The 16,006-nt window shown below is 42.8% G+C and overlaps 2 protein-coding genes across 8 annotated transcripts in view; one reads left to right on the plus strand and one right to left on the minus strand.

The window, feature by feature from the left end:
• The window catches only part of fli1 (Fli-1 proto-oncogene, ETS transcription factor), a 31,180-nt gene extending 28,233 nt beyond the window's left edge, over positions 1–2,947 (minus strand). The window contains exons 1-2 of one of the 6 annotated variants that reach the window (XM_069535088.1): positions 2,929–2,947; positions 803–887 (exon numbers count right to left, since the gene is read on the minus strand). In XM_069535088.1, the coding sequence (XP_069391189.1) occupies positions 803–841 (39 nt within the window). In that variant the 5' untranslated portion in view covers positions 842–887; positions 2,929–2,947. Of the gene's footprint in view, positions 1–772; positions 888–2,527; positions 2,788–2,928 lie in introns of those variants that run through there. The other 5 variants (XM_020095265.2, XM_020095266.2, XM_020095273.2 and 2 more) reach the window with 5 other exon arrangements.
• Positions 2,948–15,685: 12,738 nt separating this feature from the next.
• The window catches only part of ets1 (v-ets avian erythroblastosis virus E26 oncogene homolog 1), a 37,260-nt gene continuing 36,939 nt past the window's right edge, over positions 15,686–16,006 (plus strand). For both annotated transcript variants that reach the window (XM_020095251.2, XM_020095252.2), the window contains exon 1: positions 15,686–15,967. In XM_020095251.2, coding sequence (XP_019950810.2) covers positions 15,701–15,967 — 267 coding nt within the window. In that variant the 5' untranslated portion in view covers positions 15,686–15,700. The remainder of the gene's footprint in view (positions 15,968–16,006) is intronic.

The raw sequence follows: 16,006 nt of genomic DNA on the forward strand, positions 1-16,006 counted from the left end.
CTTGGAAAAATACCTTGATTATGGAGATATTACCATAGCTCCCCTCTGCATAATGGCTCATTTTAATGAGGCACAATCCGAGCAGTCACCTTATTATGATGGATGTGAGCAAGCGAGCGTCATCTAGGCCTATGCAAACTCTTCCAAATTCACAAATACAAGTGCACGTTGGACTTGGCATCATGGGCTCTCATACGGTTTTATATCATAGGGACATATTTAATGGTTGCAGTGCCTTTGGATAGGCGATGTGGCAGTCGCAGGTATTCATGCTGCGCCATATGTGGCGGGCCCGATGCAGTTTTTTTTTTTTTTATGTGAAAACCAGATGTGCGCTGTTTGCTTTATTTACATTCTCAGGACTGTGGAGGAGAGAGGGAGAGAGAGAGGAGGAGAGAGAGAGATTCATGACGTGAAGCACGATAATGATCCATAACAGCAGCAGCAGCAGTTTTTGGACTGAAGACAAAGAAATCAGAGACCACAACATGCAGAGCCACATTTCAACAAATGACGGCAGCCTCAACATTTACGCATTTCCAACCAGAGGGAAAAATAACAAGGCACCAATCAAATGCGTGATGCTCCGTAAAGCTACAGGTGTCTCACTTATATTTTAATATATTTTGTGTTTTATATTGGAAAACTGTTTATTTCTAATACAAGTGATTATTGGTGAACCGTTTGGGGTTGTTTTTGTGGGCATGCGCATTTTTTTCCAAACTAGGTTTTTAACAATGAACATATCCCCACGTGGTCCCTCCAACATTACCTGATTGAAGAGACGGTGGTGGTGTCTTACCTTGACGTAAGACGACGTGTCAGGGACAGTTTGAAACATGTCTACTTGACAGACAGGCCCAAGGGTGCTTAGTGTCCAGTGGGCCCTAAAAAAAGAAAACAATCATAATTATTTAATTTGTAAATTAAATTATTTCTAACAGGTTTTTTTTATTATGAGCTCATTCGTTGGTTTTATGAAGGTCCACACACGAGGGCTACCACTTCCACCAAAATAAAGGGAAGGCTAAATTAGCTTAATGCCCACCCCTTGCATGCAACTGAAAACATAATGCCTCGATTCATTCATGTTTTTTCAACAGTGGTCAGTGGTATTATGGCACAGGTAGATTTTAGTTTCACTTGCCCGCACATAAATGGAAATTACACCACTATCCTACTAATAACATGAATGGATTATACTCCTAGGAGGGAGCTGGGCAGCAAGGAGGCGAAGAAGTGGAGGGCCCCATCCCAACCCCCATCACGTTTCCCCCCTGAAGCTTACCACATATTGAAACACTTTTCGCTTTAATAAGTGCAGCTTACAAAGTCTGGGGTGAAAGGGCACTTAGAGGACGGTGTCTTTAGCCCTTCCCTCCCTGCGCAATTATTAGGAAGGCAGCAGCGGCATACACCATCACAAATGTCTGTTATATCGACTGTGATGAAGCAAATTAACATAAATGGAACAACAGTGTAACAGCATCCAAGACGCACCATCAGCTCAACGTATCCCAACAAGGCTTATGGGACGTCTCTCTCCTGCTCAGTGGCGTGTGCGCTCTGACCTGTCAGCATTATAAATATACACTCATGAAGCTTTTTCCGACCATGCATTATAGCGTGATAAGTGGTGGACGAGGACCCTTGTGATCTGAAGCCAATACCTGGCAGGGCAACCCAACCAAAAAAAAACCAGGAGAATTAAAAGAAAGAAAAAACACACACAGGATGACTTATCCCTCCTACTTCTACCTTTCAGGGGCACCACAATTTCTCTTTTTTACTGCACAATTTCACTTTTTTCCCCTTCGCATTGGATTCCTGCCCCGTGATAAATGAACGTGGCACGGTTTAAATACTTGTAAGGGACCCTCTATTTTTTGTCTTCTCGGTGGCTGCAGGCAAAAAAGCAAGGGTTCGCCTCATAAAGTTCCCCTAAATGCATCCAATTTCTACGTGGTGAAAAAAAAGAGCGCAGGACCCTGCATCTGCAGCCAATTAAGGCAGGAGGAGGACTGGTGAATAACGGCGTGAACCTTCCTCTGAGACAGCCCCGTGGGCCGGGACCCCTCTAGTGTTACATTTTAAGCATCTTACCTTTGCTGTTATCCATCACACACGAGAGAGCCTACTGATTTTCGTCTAATACGCATTCCATTTTTTTTCTCCTTGGTGTCATCTAAAGTGAGGCTGCGACCAAGTGCGCAATGAAAAGCATTTTTCGATTTTAAAAACTCAGACCTGGAATAAGGTAAAAACAAGCTTGATGCAGTAACACTCAAACATTAACACGGAGGTGGAGAGGGAGGCTGCACTTTCACTTCACTGTGCGTGATCATTCCAAAACGTCCGCACTGTTTTTGATCCATTGATGCGCAATGATCTGAACTTTTCTGGCACATCGATAATAGCGAATAAACCAGAGGTGATTTATTGTCCTGCATGTACACCTACGCTGCAGCGTCTGCACAACTTTCTCCAAACTTAAATCATGTTTCCGCAGTTGTTTTCCTGCACTCACCTGTCGTTACTTTGTGTCGATTGCTTGGCCGCTTGTACTTTCGTTGTAATCACTCCTCCTCCAATTTTAAAATAATTAGTTCCGTCCAGGCAAAGCCGTTTTTTCCCGTCAAATGTTGATGATGGTGACAGTGAGTAATTTTTTGAAAGGGGGCTGAAAAGGAGCGCCGGGTGTATGAATGGAAATGTTGCTGAGACGAGGGAGAAAAAGCCGCGACCAATGAGCAGCGAGAGAAAAACCTCCCCTTGCCTGCAGTGTGAGGCCACTGAACCATGAAATAAGGGGGAAAGTAGAGAGAGAGAGAGAGAGAGAAGGAGCGTCGTAAATCTGCTGCAAAAAGTCATTTGGTGGAGACAAATGTCGATAAAGAAACGTAAAATAGAAATGTAAAAACAAAATACCTTTTTCATTAGTTTTAATCTTGCACGTTGCATCCACATGCGTGTGTGCGAACTGTTGTCAGGGATATTCAAACACACCAAAACATCGCTGCATATCAATGTGTCTTCTAACAAACTGTAACTGTATGTGATAAATAACTAAACAAATAAATAATCCTTAAGTGTAATCCTCAAAGGACCGCTTAACATCAAAGGATAAACGATATAGATGATGGAGGGATGATGGAGGGATGGAGGGAGGGATGGGTGGGTGGTTGGATGCGTAAACAAACAAACGAAGGAAAACATAAATAAATAAACATACAAATAAATAGATAAGTAAATAGCTAAAGAATCCTCAAAGGTTAATTAAAGGATTTAGATTGATTGTAGCTCAATTATAACTCAAAGTCATTTTTATCAGACTATGTTTCAACGAAAAATATTATTAAATATTAAATAATGTGTTTATTAGTCTCACTCTACTTTTTTGCAAAACACACCACCCCCTTCATCAGGCGGAATATAAATAAACCAATTCATTATTAGGTCTCAATTCTAATAGAATGTTGCTGCTGGTGACTGATTATTGAAATATAATATTGTGATCAGGCTCCAGCAGCATCTGAACATGGAGCATCGCTGTATACATGCAGTATAGTCCCTTTGCGTCCTCGTGGTGAAACAGCAGTTTGTCCTCTGCGGGGGGGGGGCTCTGTGTCTTCTCCTGCTCAGTTGACCCCGCTCAGTTCACTAACTTCATTTCCTTCACTTTGCTGCCGCTGCCCTCATCTTCGACCAACACATCAGTCCCACCACAAAAAAAGGATGTGGGGGCAATTCACGGCGAGGAAAGTCGCCCAAGCGAGGCCTTTTACTGCCCCGTCAAGGTCGTTATTTCACGCAAAGCCACTAAAGTGAAACAGAGAAGTCGCCTGTGTAACATGTTAGAGCTGTAAGACATGTAATAGATGAGCTGTGAGACGCTGGGTCTATTTTGTGCCTATTTAATATGTGCACTGCAACAAGCATCCATCATCAAATTAGGATTGTTTCGCTCATTATTACTTTACAACATGTGACGTTTTCTGCCAAACTTTGATGTAACTCTGTAGGTTGATTTATTTTGCTAATAAATACGCTCCATTATGTTACATAACCCACAATACAACCCGTAGGAGCAATTTAATATTTTTCAGTTGGGGGTCATCTGGTAAAAAGGTCGCCTTTCATCACCGGCTGGACCCTCTGTTTGTTGCGCTGCTTCCTAATGCAATGATTAAGAACAACAACATTGATAATGGTGTTCCCAGCACGAAACAATGGACGGAAATCCCAACATCCGTTTGACTGAAAAAATGGCATTCACGCGCCTGCTGTGTTGCCTTCCTCTCAGGATATAGGAGAAGTTTTCTAACACATTTGAACACCAACTATTCAATTTTCCAAAAAAAAGGAAAGGAAAATAGAAGCTTTGTGTTAATGCTGCTAGATATTAATGAAGTCACAACATATTGTCCAGAAACTTGATTTCCAAAATCATAAGGTTCCATCATATAAGACATATATTAGGTTAAATCTCATTTCAGATGATTACACGTAGGACAATTTGTGATTCATCAGCAGCAAAAACAAAAAGGAGCCAAATATTTACATATACAGTTTTCAAATGCCACCTGCTATTCTATATCCTATGTTAGTACACTAAGTTGACCTTTGTAATTGGTGTTAGTTTAACTTCAATCAGCAGGGAGCATAATGCCAGTTCAAATGTCAAATTGAGAGGTTTGTTGAATTGTCCTGCTGCATAACTTTTTGACCCTGATTGTTTGGTCTCATGTAGCAACATCCTCTCCTGTGCTCTTTAAGGAGGTAAAAAAAAAAGACCAGAATAGATTTGCAAACCCTTCAAGTACCCTGGTTGTTTCATCAAGTCTTGCACCACGTAGAACTTCTTGTTTTTGTGCTTTTCCATGAGCTGTACGGTGACCATGCCTCTTGTGGAGAGCTGGAACAAGGCCCTTGACAGTCTTGATTGTCTCTTATGTTTATTTATTGCATGAATTCTTAAATAGGGTTGTGAATAAAACTTAATCCCCCTCTGCAGTGAGGCCACATAATGTGCCACCAACAGTTCCCCATTTGCAGTCAGGGACCAGTCTTTCCTCACTGGTATGTTAACATTTCAAAGCTTCTTCTCTTGGGATTCCACCCAAAAGTTCTTATATTTGAGACGATGTGGGCAACCTATTCAGACATTTGTGATTACATCGCCCCAAGTAAATGAAGCTCCTTACTCTGAACTGTAATGAGTTATTTATTTAGTTGAAGGGGCTAGCGAGAGATGATCTGGAGATGGAGATCGGTCTCATTCCAGCCTCTTTTTCTGGGCTCCTTCGGGACAGAGAAAATGGCAGTGTGGCACCAGGGAATGAAAGGCAGGGCAGAATATCACATCTTTTCACGCAAGCTTCAAGGCACTCATCGCAGAGCAAAGGGCAGCATGTAAGCTCAGATCTCACATTCAAACACATATTGAATTACAGTTTGAAAGATTCAGGAGTTGTCTTTCATGGTGTTAGCCCTTAGCAGGAAGGTCTGCATGCTCCCTGAACACATATATACAACAAAGTGAAAATATTTTGGATCCAAAGCTTGATTTCTATTTTGCAGGAAAAGTTTTAGAAAGTGTTGAGAAGCTGTGCTGGTCATACCAGTCTGATATCAAGACACTAATCCAAAACAACACAGAGTGCAGGACAGAATAATTCAAAGAAGTGTACTAAAACACGTGCTCTGTCTGTCCATTTAAAGTCGCTCCCACGGTGCAGACAGCGGCCCACTTGTGTGTGTCGTGATAATTAGCAAGGGGAAGTATTAAATTAAAGCAAGGCAGTCATTTTATGAGGCAAGCATTTATGAAGGTAATAGCATCCCTATAAATTAACGACCTCCCAGTGCCTCCTGATGTGTTGCCACTTATCAGGTCCAGAGCAAAACCGCTGATACGTCCACTATATGACCTTATCCCCTCAGTCTTGGTATTCTTGCTCCCCTGGGGGTGTAATGCTTGAGATGAGATCTTGAGAGACTGGATGTTTGGGGAGGGACATATGGCATCGAGACACAATGCATGTTGTCGTTACATACAATATGTTCTGGTATGCAGTTAATCATAAAGAAAAGAGAGAGTATTTGGGTCAGTGTCTGTCTGTGCTATTTTGCTGTACGGACCTACATTGTGTCTCCATATAATTACTGTTCACAACACCACAAAATACTGTGAATTTCTCCTCTCTGTGGGTTTGTACAAGGATTTCCCACCACTTATCTTTTGTCAGTTCAGCTGTAAAGTGTGGACACACCCTGTAGTCTAGTCCCAGACTGGGCATGAGAAACCAAGGTGCTCACTTTTCATTTTTAATCAATCTCTGTTGCCAACGGGGAGAAGTCATCCCCATACATGAACAACACGAGGCTGAAATAAAGCCCCCCGAAAATGTCTGCTCTTGTGGAAAAAAGCAGGCCGAGTGAGAGCAGGAGGAAAGCGTTGCCATTTCGAAGGTCTAAATCATCCCCTGAACTATAAATCCACTGACCGCTCATCATTCAGCAGCGTTTTAAAAAGCCCTTAAAGAAAACACTGAGTGAAATGAATATGCTGTCACCTCTCATTTGGGTCTGGCCCACTGGCTCAATAAGAAAAGTGTTGTTCCCTGGAAGGCTGCTGGCCTGGGCTGAGCTCTCAGGTTTAGGGTTTACCCCTGTCCCGCATTCTCAAGGCTTTCACTTTGAGGCCCGCGTCTCTCTCTTTCCTCCCCCACGTCCCCCCAGACAAGTCTGACAGGCTGAACTCAATGTGGGCTGTTCACCAGACTACAAAAATCATTCATCTGTGCCTTCAGACGGTCAAATCTGGATCTAATAAAGGGAGCTTGCCTATTGATCCTATTCATAGGAAGAGACACTGCCTACTCTTGCCACTGGAGGGCTCTCTGGCTCAAGCCAGAGGTGGCTCATTGAGGACTAAAGTACCCCTTTGTTCAGACTGGGAGACATTTGAACAAGCAGTGATGATGTTTGTGTCAAAATTACCTCAGATGATTTAAAGTCACCTTAAAGAAACATTGTTCTTGTCCACCCATTATTTTAATGATCTTTACCTTAAAAAGGCACTCACATGTCATATCCAAGGACAATACTCTGTGTACATATGCTACCTCACAGGCTGTACCTCTCAGGTTTTACATCTGAGTCATAACATGTTTGTTTCCTATTTTGAATTCTCTGAAGCTTGAGAAAAAGGCTTATGGGGTCATTGAGGCCAAAGACAACAAGCACACCCTCCTTTTTTTCACCTGTGGCACAAACAAACACGTGCAGAAAGGAAACTCACACTGCTGGGCCTTGAAACAGTGCCAGCCAGATGAGGTTGAGGCCATTGTTTTTCTTTAGTTAACACTGGAGTGAAGCACAGAATGAAAGTACAACACCACAACAACAACACATGAGAAACATCCTCACATGGGCCATGGAGGCTTCTACAGCAGGATGAAAGATGACAGAGACAGCCAGAAAGAGAGTGAGTCACAGTCACTTTTAGGGTTGTATTTATGTGTGGATGAGGGCACTACCCCAAACGCCCAGGCAAACCGCAGCATTCCACGCCAGGTCTTAAAGAGACAGAGCGACGCTGTCATCATGGGTATTTGGGGAGCAAAGTGTTAACACATGGTGAGGGCTATTTGAGATGGCTGGTGGAGACGCACAGAAGCCGGTAGGTGGCCGTGCCAGCTTTCTGACTGCATTCCAGCAGCAGAGGGCACAGACTCTGTGTCAGGTAGCTTGTTAAAAAAGTAGTTTAAGAGATGTTGGTTTAAGTTATCAAAACAAGCGAATAATAACAATCAAACTGATAAAATGTCCCAAAAATATAAATAAAAAAGAAGTATTATTTCTATTCAGAGGCCTGTATTTGTGGTTTATGATATGAAACTGCTAGAAATGACAGTAGAACACAGAGTGTGTCTGCTTTTCAGAAAACCAGTGATAGAGGGCAGAGTTGAGCCGTGAAACAAGTGTGATTGCAGCAGTGTGTTATTTCAAGCTTGTGCTGGGAACCTCAAATATACCCTTGAGTACACCAATGCTACGCAACCTACATATATTTCAAAACTTCAGTATTGTAATAAACACTCAACAAGCTTCTGTAAACAATAACTTTACTTTTCATGTTGAATAAAAAAACAAGTTTCCTATGAGGTCGGCTGATGTGGAGCTCTAAAATTCTTCTATCTATCTATCTATCTATCTATCTATCTATCTATCTATCTATCTATCTATCTATCTATCTATATATATATATATTCTGCAACTTTCTAAGGATCAATACATTCAAAGGTTTACACGAAACCAGAGTTACTGTCTGCATGGAAATGAAATTTGACAGATGCTGCTTCAGGATTTTATGATTTAAAGTTTTATATTTGCACTTTTGGTTGTTTCTGTGATTGCAATCATGACAGGTTTTGGTACCACAGGGCAGAGAAGCACCATACTGAGATCGCCTATATAGAAACAGCAGAAAGGGTGAGCATTCTGAATGATGACAGGCCCAGATTGCATGTAGTGGTAGAAGGGTGGTGAAGAGAAAAGCTCACAGCTTGGAAGACAAAGAGCAAAGACGGAAAAGAGAGAATGATAAAATGAGAGGATTGTGTGGGTGTGAGGTGAGAGCATGGCCATGGTGCCTTGTGTTGACAATAGGGCGGTTACAGAAAGGGTGAAACTAGGATGTATGGCAGAAAAAGAAAGTGTGTTGGTGAGGTGGTGATGATGGTGGTGGGGTGGTGGTGGTACGGAGAAGGGGCTTTTGAGGATGCAGAGTAGGAAATGAAATGGAAGCGAGGGGGGCTAAAAGAGAAACAGCCTGTTTCCTCGCTGAAATCCATGGCACAAATGTGGACTTAACATCCTTAAACCATCAACTGAGCTCTAAAAATAACCCCCTTTTTTCTGCTCAGTAAGAGATGGGAGTGGGAGTGAGGGGTGAGCGAGGTGTGGGTGAGCGGGGTCGCCTTGTGGCTGGAAATGGATCTCGAGACAGGAGGAGTGAAAAGTTTGGAGGCAAACGAAGAAACACCACCCTGCCAGACAGTGGTGGTGAGAGATGGGTTTGAGTGCATGTGCATGTGTGAGGGAGACAAAGATGGAGAGAGATGGAGTGTGGGAGTGAGAGAGTGAAAGTGGAAGAGAGAGAGAGCCTCAATCACACCCCCACAAGCTCACTTATCGCCGCACTTCTACTTGGTAAACAATCGTAGTTTTCAGGAAATAGTCTTTCCCTCGTCTTGAGTGCTGAATTAAATCCGGCAGAAGCAGAGAGTGATAGCGATGGTCACCTGCTGACAGATTTGTGAATTACAAAGAATTTGCTGCAGTTAGCAGTTTATTCACTACACTCAATCATTTATCTGAGATCAATTACAACTCCACATTTCTCATAGACATCAAATAATGAGGCCATTAAAGGTCACTTGTTGTCTCTTTAGAATATGATGATATTCAATCATCTCAAAAGTAAAACTCATGTTTTTATAACCTTAACTCACTAAAGACTATGCACATCCCCTTTCTAGTACATACTAGGTTTTAGCATCAGGAAGACACTTCAGGGCGCCGTCCTTCTGAACCAACAAGACTCGCAGATCATATGTGCCAACGATTATTGAACACACTGGGAAATAAAAAATGAGGTTATGTATGTTTACTGTGGTGATGTGTGGTGTGTATCTATCTATCTATCTATCTATCTATCTATCTATCTATCTATCTATCTATCTATCTATCTATCTATCTATCTATCTATCTATCTATCTATCTTATTAATCTATTCATCTAGCAATTGGAAAGGACAAATCAAACACTAGAAAGGGTTTCTGACATTTTTATCTCACCTGAAGGCAACCGTAGTTTCTCTGCATTCTTGGATGGGGAGGGTGAGGTGTATTCAGTTGGTTGCAATCAGCAACTTCACCACTAGATGTCACTAAATTCTACTCACTGAATATTAAAATATAATGCATTGATTAATGTCGGCTACAGAATAGTGAACAGAACATTTTATAAAAAGAGCTGCACCTCAACCCAGGACAACCTTAAAATGCTGTACTGCATCAGGTGTTGTACGTATTACATGTTTAAGCAACTTGACATAACTGAGCTTAGCCAGTTAATATTGAACCTGGTAAGTTAAGCTATAGGAGAATTTACAGACTAGTCATTAATACAGTTAACTCACTTCGGTATAAACTGATATGCAGATAAAAAACATGTTTTTTCAATAGGTAGATGATTAATAAATGGCTGTGAAAGAGATAAGCTGGAATTATTGTACAATGCTAGTCATGTAGATAGGCTAATGAAGAAAATCCTCGTACCTGGGACGAAACAACAACTTGGTCATGTACAAGAACCTTCTCCACATGATTGTAGCTCGGTGTGAGATAAATGTAGAATCTGCTCAGAAAGCTCCAACAAATTAATAAATCTTGTAACATTTCTTTCGTTGAAGCTCCAGATTGGTTGAGTTTATTGCATCAGTGCAGTCTAAAGAAAGCTGTGCAATAAGGAAATTCCTTTCTCTAGCTTTATTCGAATGTATTGCTATACCCACTTATCACCTGTGTGGGTGATTAAAAAAAAAACCTGAAACACATGACACTTTAGAATATTCTCTGTTCTACCAGTCTGGTGGTAGAGGAGAAAAGCAGGAAGTGAAATATAAAAGATCGTCTCCAGGACACAGCGCAGACTCCTCTGAAAACCAACCCCTAACAAGCGGCTCCTTCTTCCCTCTCATCACTCTGATAAGGCCTCCTCTGCAGCCGGAGCCACACCTCATCACCGACCGGGTGAAGTGAATGAAGCCGACAGGCCCTGATGTTGTTATCAGTGTGAACACAACGGTGATGTAGTAGAGCTAATGATACCTCTTACTCACAACAAGTACTCTGGTTAGAAGTCAGACTCACTTCAGACCTTCAATACCTCCCACATGGAGCCAGATTAGCAAACTAATAATCCCAGGTTGCGTGAATTAATGGTGTGTTAATGGGTGAAGAATCATTTAATAGAATATCAGCTGTAACTCTCCAGAGGAGATAAACCCTTCTCTCGATTCAAAGAGTTAAAGAGGGATGACAAATGTTTTCAGTTTAGCTGTCCTGAACGTTGCGTGTCATTAAAAACCATCACATGTAAAGCTGATGACTGCAGGGAAAACTGAGCAAAGGGTGGATTTAAATTCCTGCTGCAGACTTTATAAATATTAAGGAGAATACCAGCTGACTGAGGTAAATTGTTATAATTTCGTCCAGACCGAGTAACTGTCACCCACAGTCCCTAGTGGTGCACTAAAGTCAGAAACCTCAACCCTCATTTTGTAAGTTTCTGTTTTTCTTGTTGCCCTTAACACTTCTTTTTTTTTTTTTTCTGGCATGTTCTCCCTGTCCCTCTGTCTTTCTCTTTTTACCCCATCTGTCTCACTGATTGCTCTCCCTCACATGTGCCTCCCCGGCCTGCCTCTCCACCTCTCCCTTCTCTTTCCAGCCTTCCTCTCTCTTCTCTAATGAGAGAGTGTTTTTTTTTTTTTTTTTTAACGCAGGCATACAGAAAACCTCCTCGGCTAATTACATGACAAGCATCTCGTTCTGGGACACTAATGAAGAGGAATAGTGAGCTGGAGACGCCACTTGAGTGGTGGCAGTTTATGTGTGTGTGTGTGTGTTTGGTGGAGGGTAGGGGGGTCAAACTGGCAACTGGGTTGGGTGTGTGCATGTGTGTTTATATGCATGTGTGTTTTGGGAGGAGGGGGGGGGTTTGGCGCCAGGCCAACAGCTTATCAACAAGGGCATGTTGGACTCAGCATCTCATTCTCTCACTCTTGCCCTCCCTCCCTGCTTTTTCCTTTCATCCTACTACATTATGTTTTTTCTTACAAAAGATCAGTGTAGGGGCGTCATTATGCCAAATAACATTAACTTTATATTTGATTAAATCTGGTATAAGCTTTGAAAAGGACGCTTGTTCTCTGGTCCTTTGAAGAAAATAAATGCAAATCCATGATCTGTTACTTGTGTTGCGCCGGACCCTTTGCACATGAGATGTGCAGCTTGGTTTCGATTGCAGAATGGGTCGTTTGTGGGGACATGGTCTAAGAAACACAACACTGACACTACAGTACATGCACACACTTACAGCTCAGCGATAAACCCACACACAAGTAGACACCGAACTCTAAAGAAAGGGAGAGAGAGAGAAAGCGAACTAGGCAGAAATCCAGCGACTCAGCATGTGATGTGGAGGAACTCGTTCTGTCAAGAGGCACACTCGAACAGAAGATCGCTGTCCCATACCATCCCTCGTGAAACGCTTGAGAAACACAAACCATCTGTAGGCTACAGCGCACACTCTGGACCCATCAAATATTGAGGATGTTTGTCTGATTTACAGAGCCTATTTAGGAGTGTTTGGACAACTTGGCTGAGGGATTGGTTCTTTAATTAAAGATAATATCGAGAGCTAATATTGCCCCCAAGACCTTTTTCTTCACAGTCAACAGTGCAACTAAGTCATGGTTCTTCGGGTGAGAGTGAGAGTCGTAACCACAAACACTTCTAAATGAATCTAGTCAAGGCCTGACACAAAAGGCTTTTCCATACTCCTTCAACTTACCCCATATTCACCCCACTTTCATTCCACTTGTGCCAACAGCAACGTAGGCCCTCTCCGGCCCAAGCCCACCATGGTGATGGCATATTGATACTGTCATAAAATATTACATCCTCACTTTATTCATTTAGAACTGGGCTTTAATCTAAAAATATCACGGGCAGGGAATAAAACAGAGTTTTCCGCGGCAGAAAGATTAGGCCTGCACTTCTCTCACTGAGCGCCACAGCTCGGAAACACAGAGGCCCAAAATAGATGTTCTTCTCATAAAGGGCTCCTTCTTTGTAGTCAGAATACAGCAACAACATCTGCAGGGCAGTTTCTATGGGGGGAACAGATTCGGGCAGGCTATCAAAGAGAGAGGCGATCTCCTGTGAGAAGCGGTGGGCGGAGGACTTCCATATTCTCTCTCTCTCTATCTGTCTTTTTCTCCGTCCTCTCCCTTGCTCTTTCCCTCTTTCTCTTGCTTCCAAAAAGTCTGTAGCAATCAGCACGATGCTAATAAAAGACCATTAATATCACCTGTCAGTGCTATCTTTGGAAGATCCAAAATGAGAAAATGAGACAAAAGGATTCAAAGTCTGGAAGCTGCTCATCGAGGTTCAGGGTGCCGGCGGTGGACAGTATGGTTTGTTTGTGCTGATTTAAAAAAAGAAAAAAAAGCACTGGGATGATCCTTCAGAAGTCGCAAAGCAAAGACAACAGAGGAGCTGCAGAAAGGTCCCATATTTTATAACTTAAGTTGCATCTACAAGACATTTGGTTTTCTTAGCTGAAACATTAGGTTTGTGGAATTTACGTCTCCAAGCATGGTTTGCTCGTTTTAGTCGGCCTTAAAGCAAACGCTTGCTTCGATTTATACTGTATATCTGTTTTAGTGTTTTCTTGGGGATGTTCCAGTAAAATGATGAACTGGGGATTGGATTCAGCAAGTTAAGGTGGGATCGTCACTTCTGAACAGATGGTAAATATAAGAATATGACCCCCGTGTGACTTCAGGCACTGTATCTTTTGGGGCAGACAATGGCCCTGCCATGTGAACTCTGTTTCAGGGTTTAAATTATATGGCAAACATTTTCAACTCTTGATGGTTTTAGATGTGGAATGTGGCACTAAACAGTGTAAACTATGAAAACGAATGAAATATGGACGATTATGAGTCCATCCATCCATCCTTCCATCTGTCCATCCATTGGATTTACAGGTTTTTCTTGCAGAAGGAGGAGGAATATTTATTTCAGTATTCATTTAAAGATTTAATTCTCGTAGAAACTGACTCATATCAGTTTATTTCAGAGCTGATGTGCACCTAAGAACACTAAGACTTTACAAGGAGAGTGATGGTGAGGGCCATAAACCCCTGCAGGTCTTTTGATGGATGGCTTTTACTGGTGGTGATGGCAAGGCGTTCACTATCTGTTTAATGTAAAACATGAGCACAGCCGTGCACAGAGAAGGGAGCTCTGAGCGGAAAAAGGTGGCACCATAATGGGGAGGTGAAAGGCAAAAGGGGGCAGCGTGATGATAGTGGCTTCATGCGGAGCAGGAGTGAATCAAGGGCCTCGCCTTTGAACTGTCGAGCCAGCTAATTGAAACAGCATTGCCGGGGCATCGGCTGAAGATCTGGATCGCATTCATCCTCGCTTTTATTCAATTTGGTCTCATCGCAGGGGCGCGTCCCCGTGCTCTTGTCTTCCACATGGCAATAAGTCATACCCCCACCTTTTGCCCTCGACGTGTTGCCCATCTGTGTCCCCCGGGGCCCGGGGGGCGCTGAGGCCCAAGGTACGCAGAGGGATTCAGGCGAGGTCTTGAGAAAATACAGGCTGCCTGCCACTGAGCCCCTGATGGTACTTCTTCACGCCTCTCACCTTGGACTTGACCCACCTGCCCCCCCATCCCCCAGCTCTTCACTTAAACACACACGCACACACACCTCCTTACCCAGAGACTTTTAGGATTTACTGTTAAGAGCAGGGGCTGTCAGGAGGTTTGAACCGTGCACTTTCTAATTCAAACAAATGCTGCACTGGGGGTCACAGAATTATCATGGAGCCACAAGGTGTTTCAGATGACTCGCAAGTGTTGAGTGTTAAGCTGATAGAGAGAGAGGGAGAGAGAGAGAGAGAGAGAGTGGGAGAGAGACAGTGCTGTTAGGTGCAATGCAGCAGAATGCTTGGCAGCTTTCAGAATGGAAATAAATAAACAAATAAAGCGATAAATAAGCTAAGCAGATAAACCTTGACACTGGAACCTGGTTATCGCTAACCCTTATCAGAGAGGGTGCATGTAGATCTTCCTGTTGTACTGTGGGATCCTCTCATTTCGCAGAAGACTGGTCAACGCCTCTGTCCCAGCCTTAATCAGCGGCCCACATGCATTGGCTGCTGGTTGGGGTTAAGGGGCAGGAGAGTTGGGGGGATCATGTGATAGTCAGTGATGTACAGCAAATAAATTCTCACATGCTTCTCAGGTGCAATCAGGCAAATCCTGAGACGAATTGGTTTGACAGCTACAGCTCCTCAAATGGTTCATCATAGCTTGGTTGTGTGCCAGGTTTCAGAGGTTCATCATCCAGGACTACAACACTATAAAGCAAGGAGATATTTAAGATAGGAATAGATTGAAATGTAAATGACACAAACATTCAAAAATGGCATATCGGTACATTAAATAAACAGAGGCACATGTTCTTTCTTTCTTTTTTTAGATGGCAACATCAAAGGGAGATCAGCTATTGTCATTGTCATCATACCGTCTCTATGTGATGTTTTCCTCCCTCCTTCCTGCTATTTTTCCCAGTAAGACTGAGACAAGAGGAAAACAGACTGACAGACAAACAAACTTTATTCAGATTTAGCATCAAAACAGAGGAGAGAATAGTTCTGACTTATTTAAGGAACGAGTCTAATGATAAACGGCACATCAGTTGTTGCTTTATTTTTCTAGATTGACTTCATATGCATTGAGGAAACTTCCCAGGCAGGACAATGGATGAAAATACTCATTTAAGATGTAAGGAAAAGTTCCAGGTTTAACCAAACCCACTATTGACCACCACATGGCTTTCTACACCTGTACTGCGGCTGCATGCGAACCACAAGTGTGCGTAAAAATCCCTAGGGAGACTACATGCCAAAGGAAAAACAGGATTTGGAGAGGATCACCGTGCGATTGGAGGGAGGGACTAAAAGTGTGCATAATATCTTTCCTCTGTGGGACTCCGCTGCTGCGAGCAGGTACAGCATCTGTGTGTGCAGTCCAACCGCTCAGCTGTCACACTGCCCGGCGCGTCCACTTCACAGGGAAACTTCTCACACCGCAGTTGGTAAGTGCGTAAAGTTTATTCTTATTGCTATTATTTGTA

The sequence above is a fragment of the Paralichthys olivaceus genome, chromosome 11 (genome assembly GCF_024713975.1).
Source record: "Paralichthys olivaceus isolate ysfri-2021 chromosome 11, ASM2471397v2, whole genome shotgun sequence".
Taxonomy (NCBI): Eukaryota; Metazoa; Chordata; class Actinopteri; order Pleuronectiformes; family Paralichthyidae; genus Paralichthys; species Paralichthys olivaceus.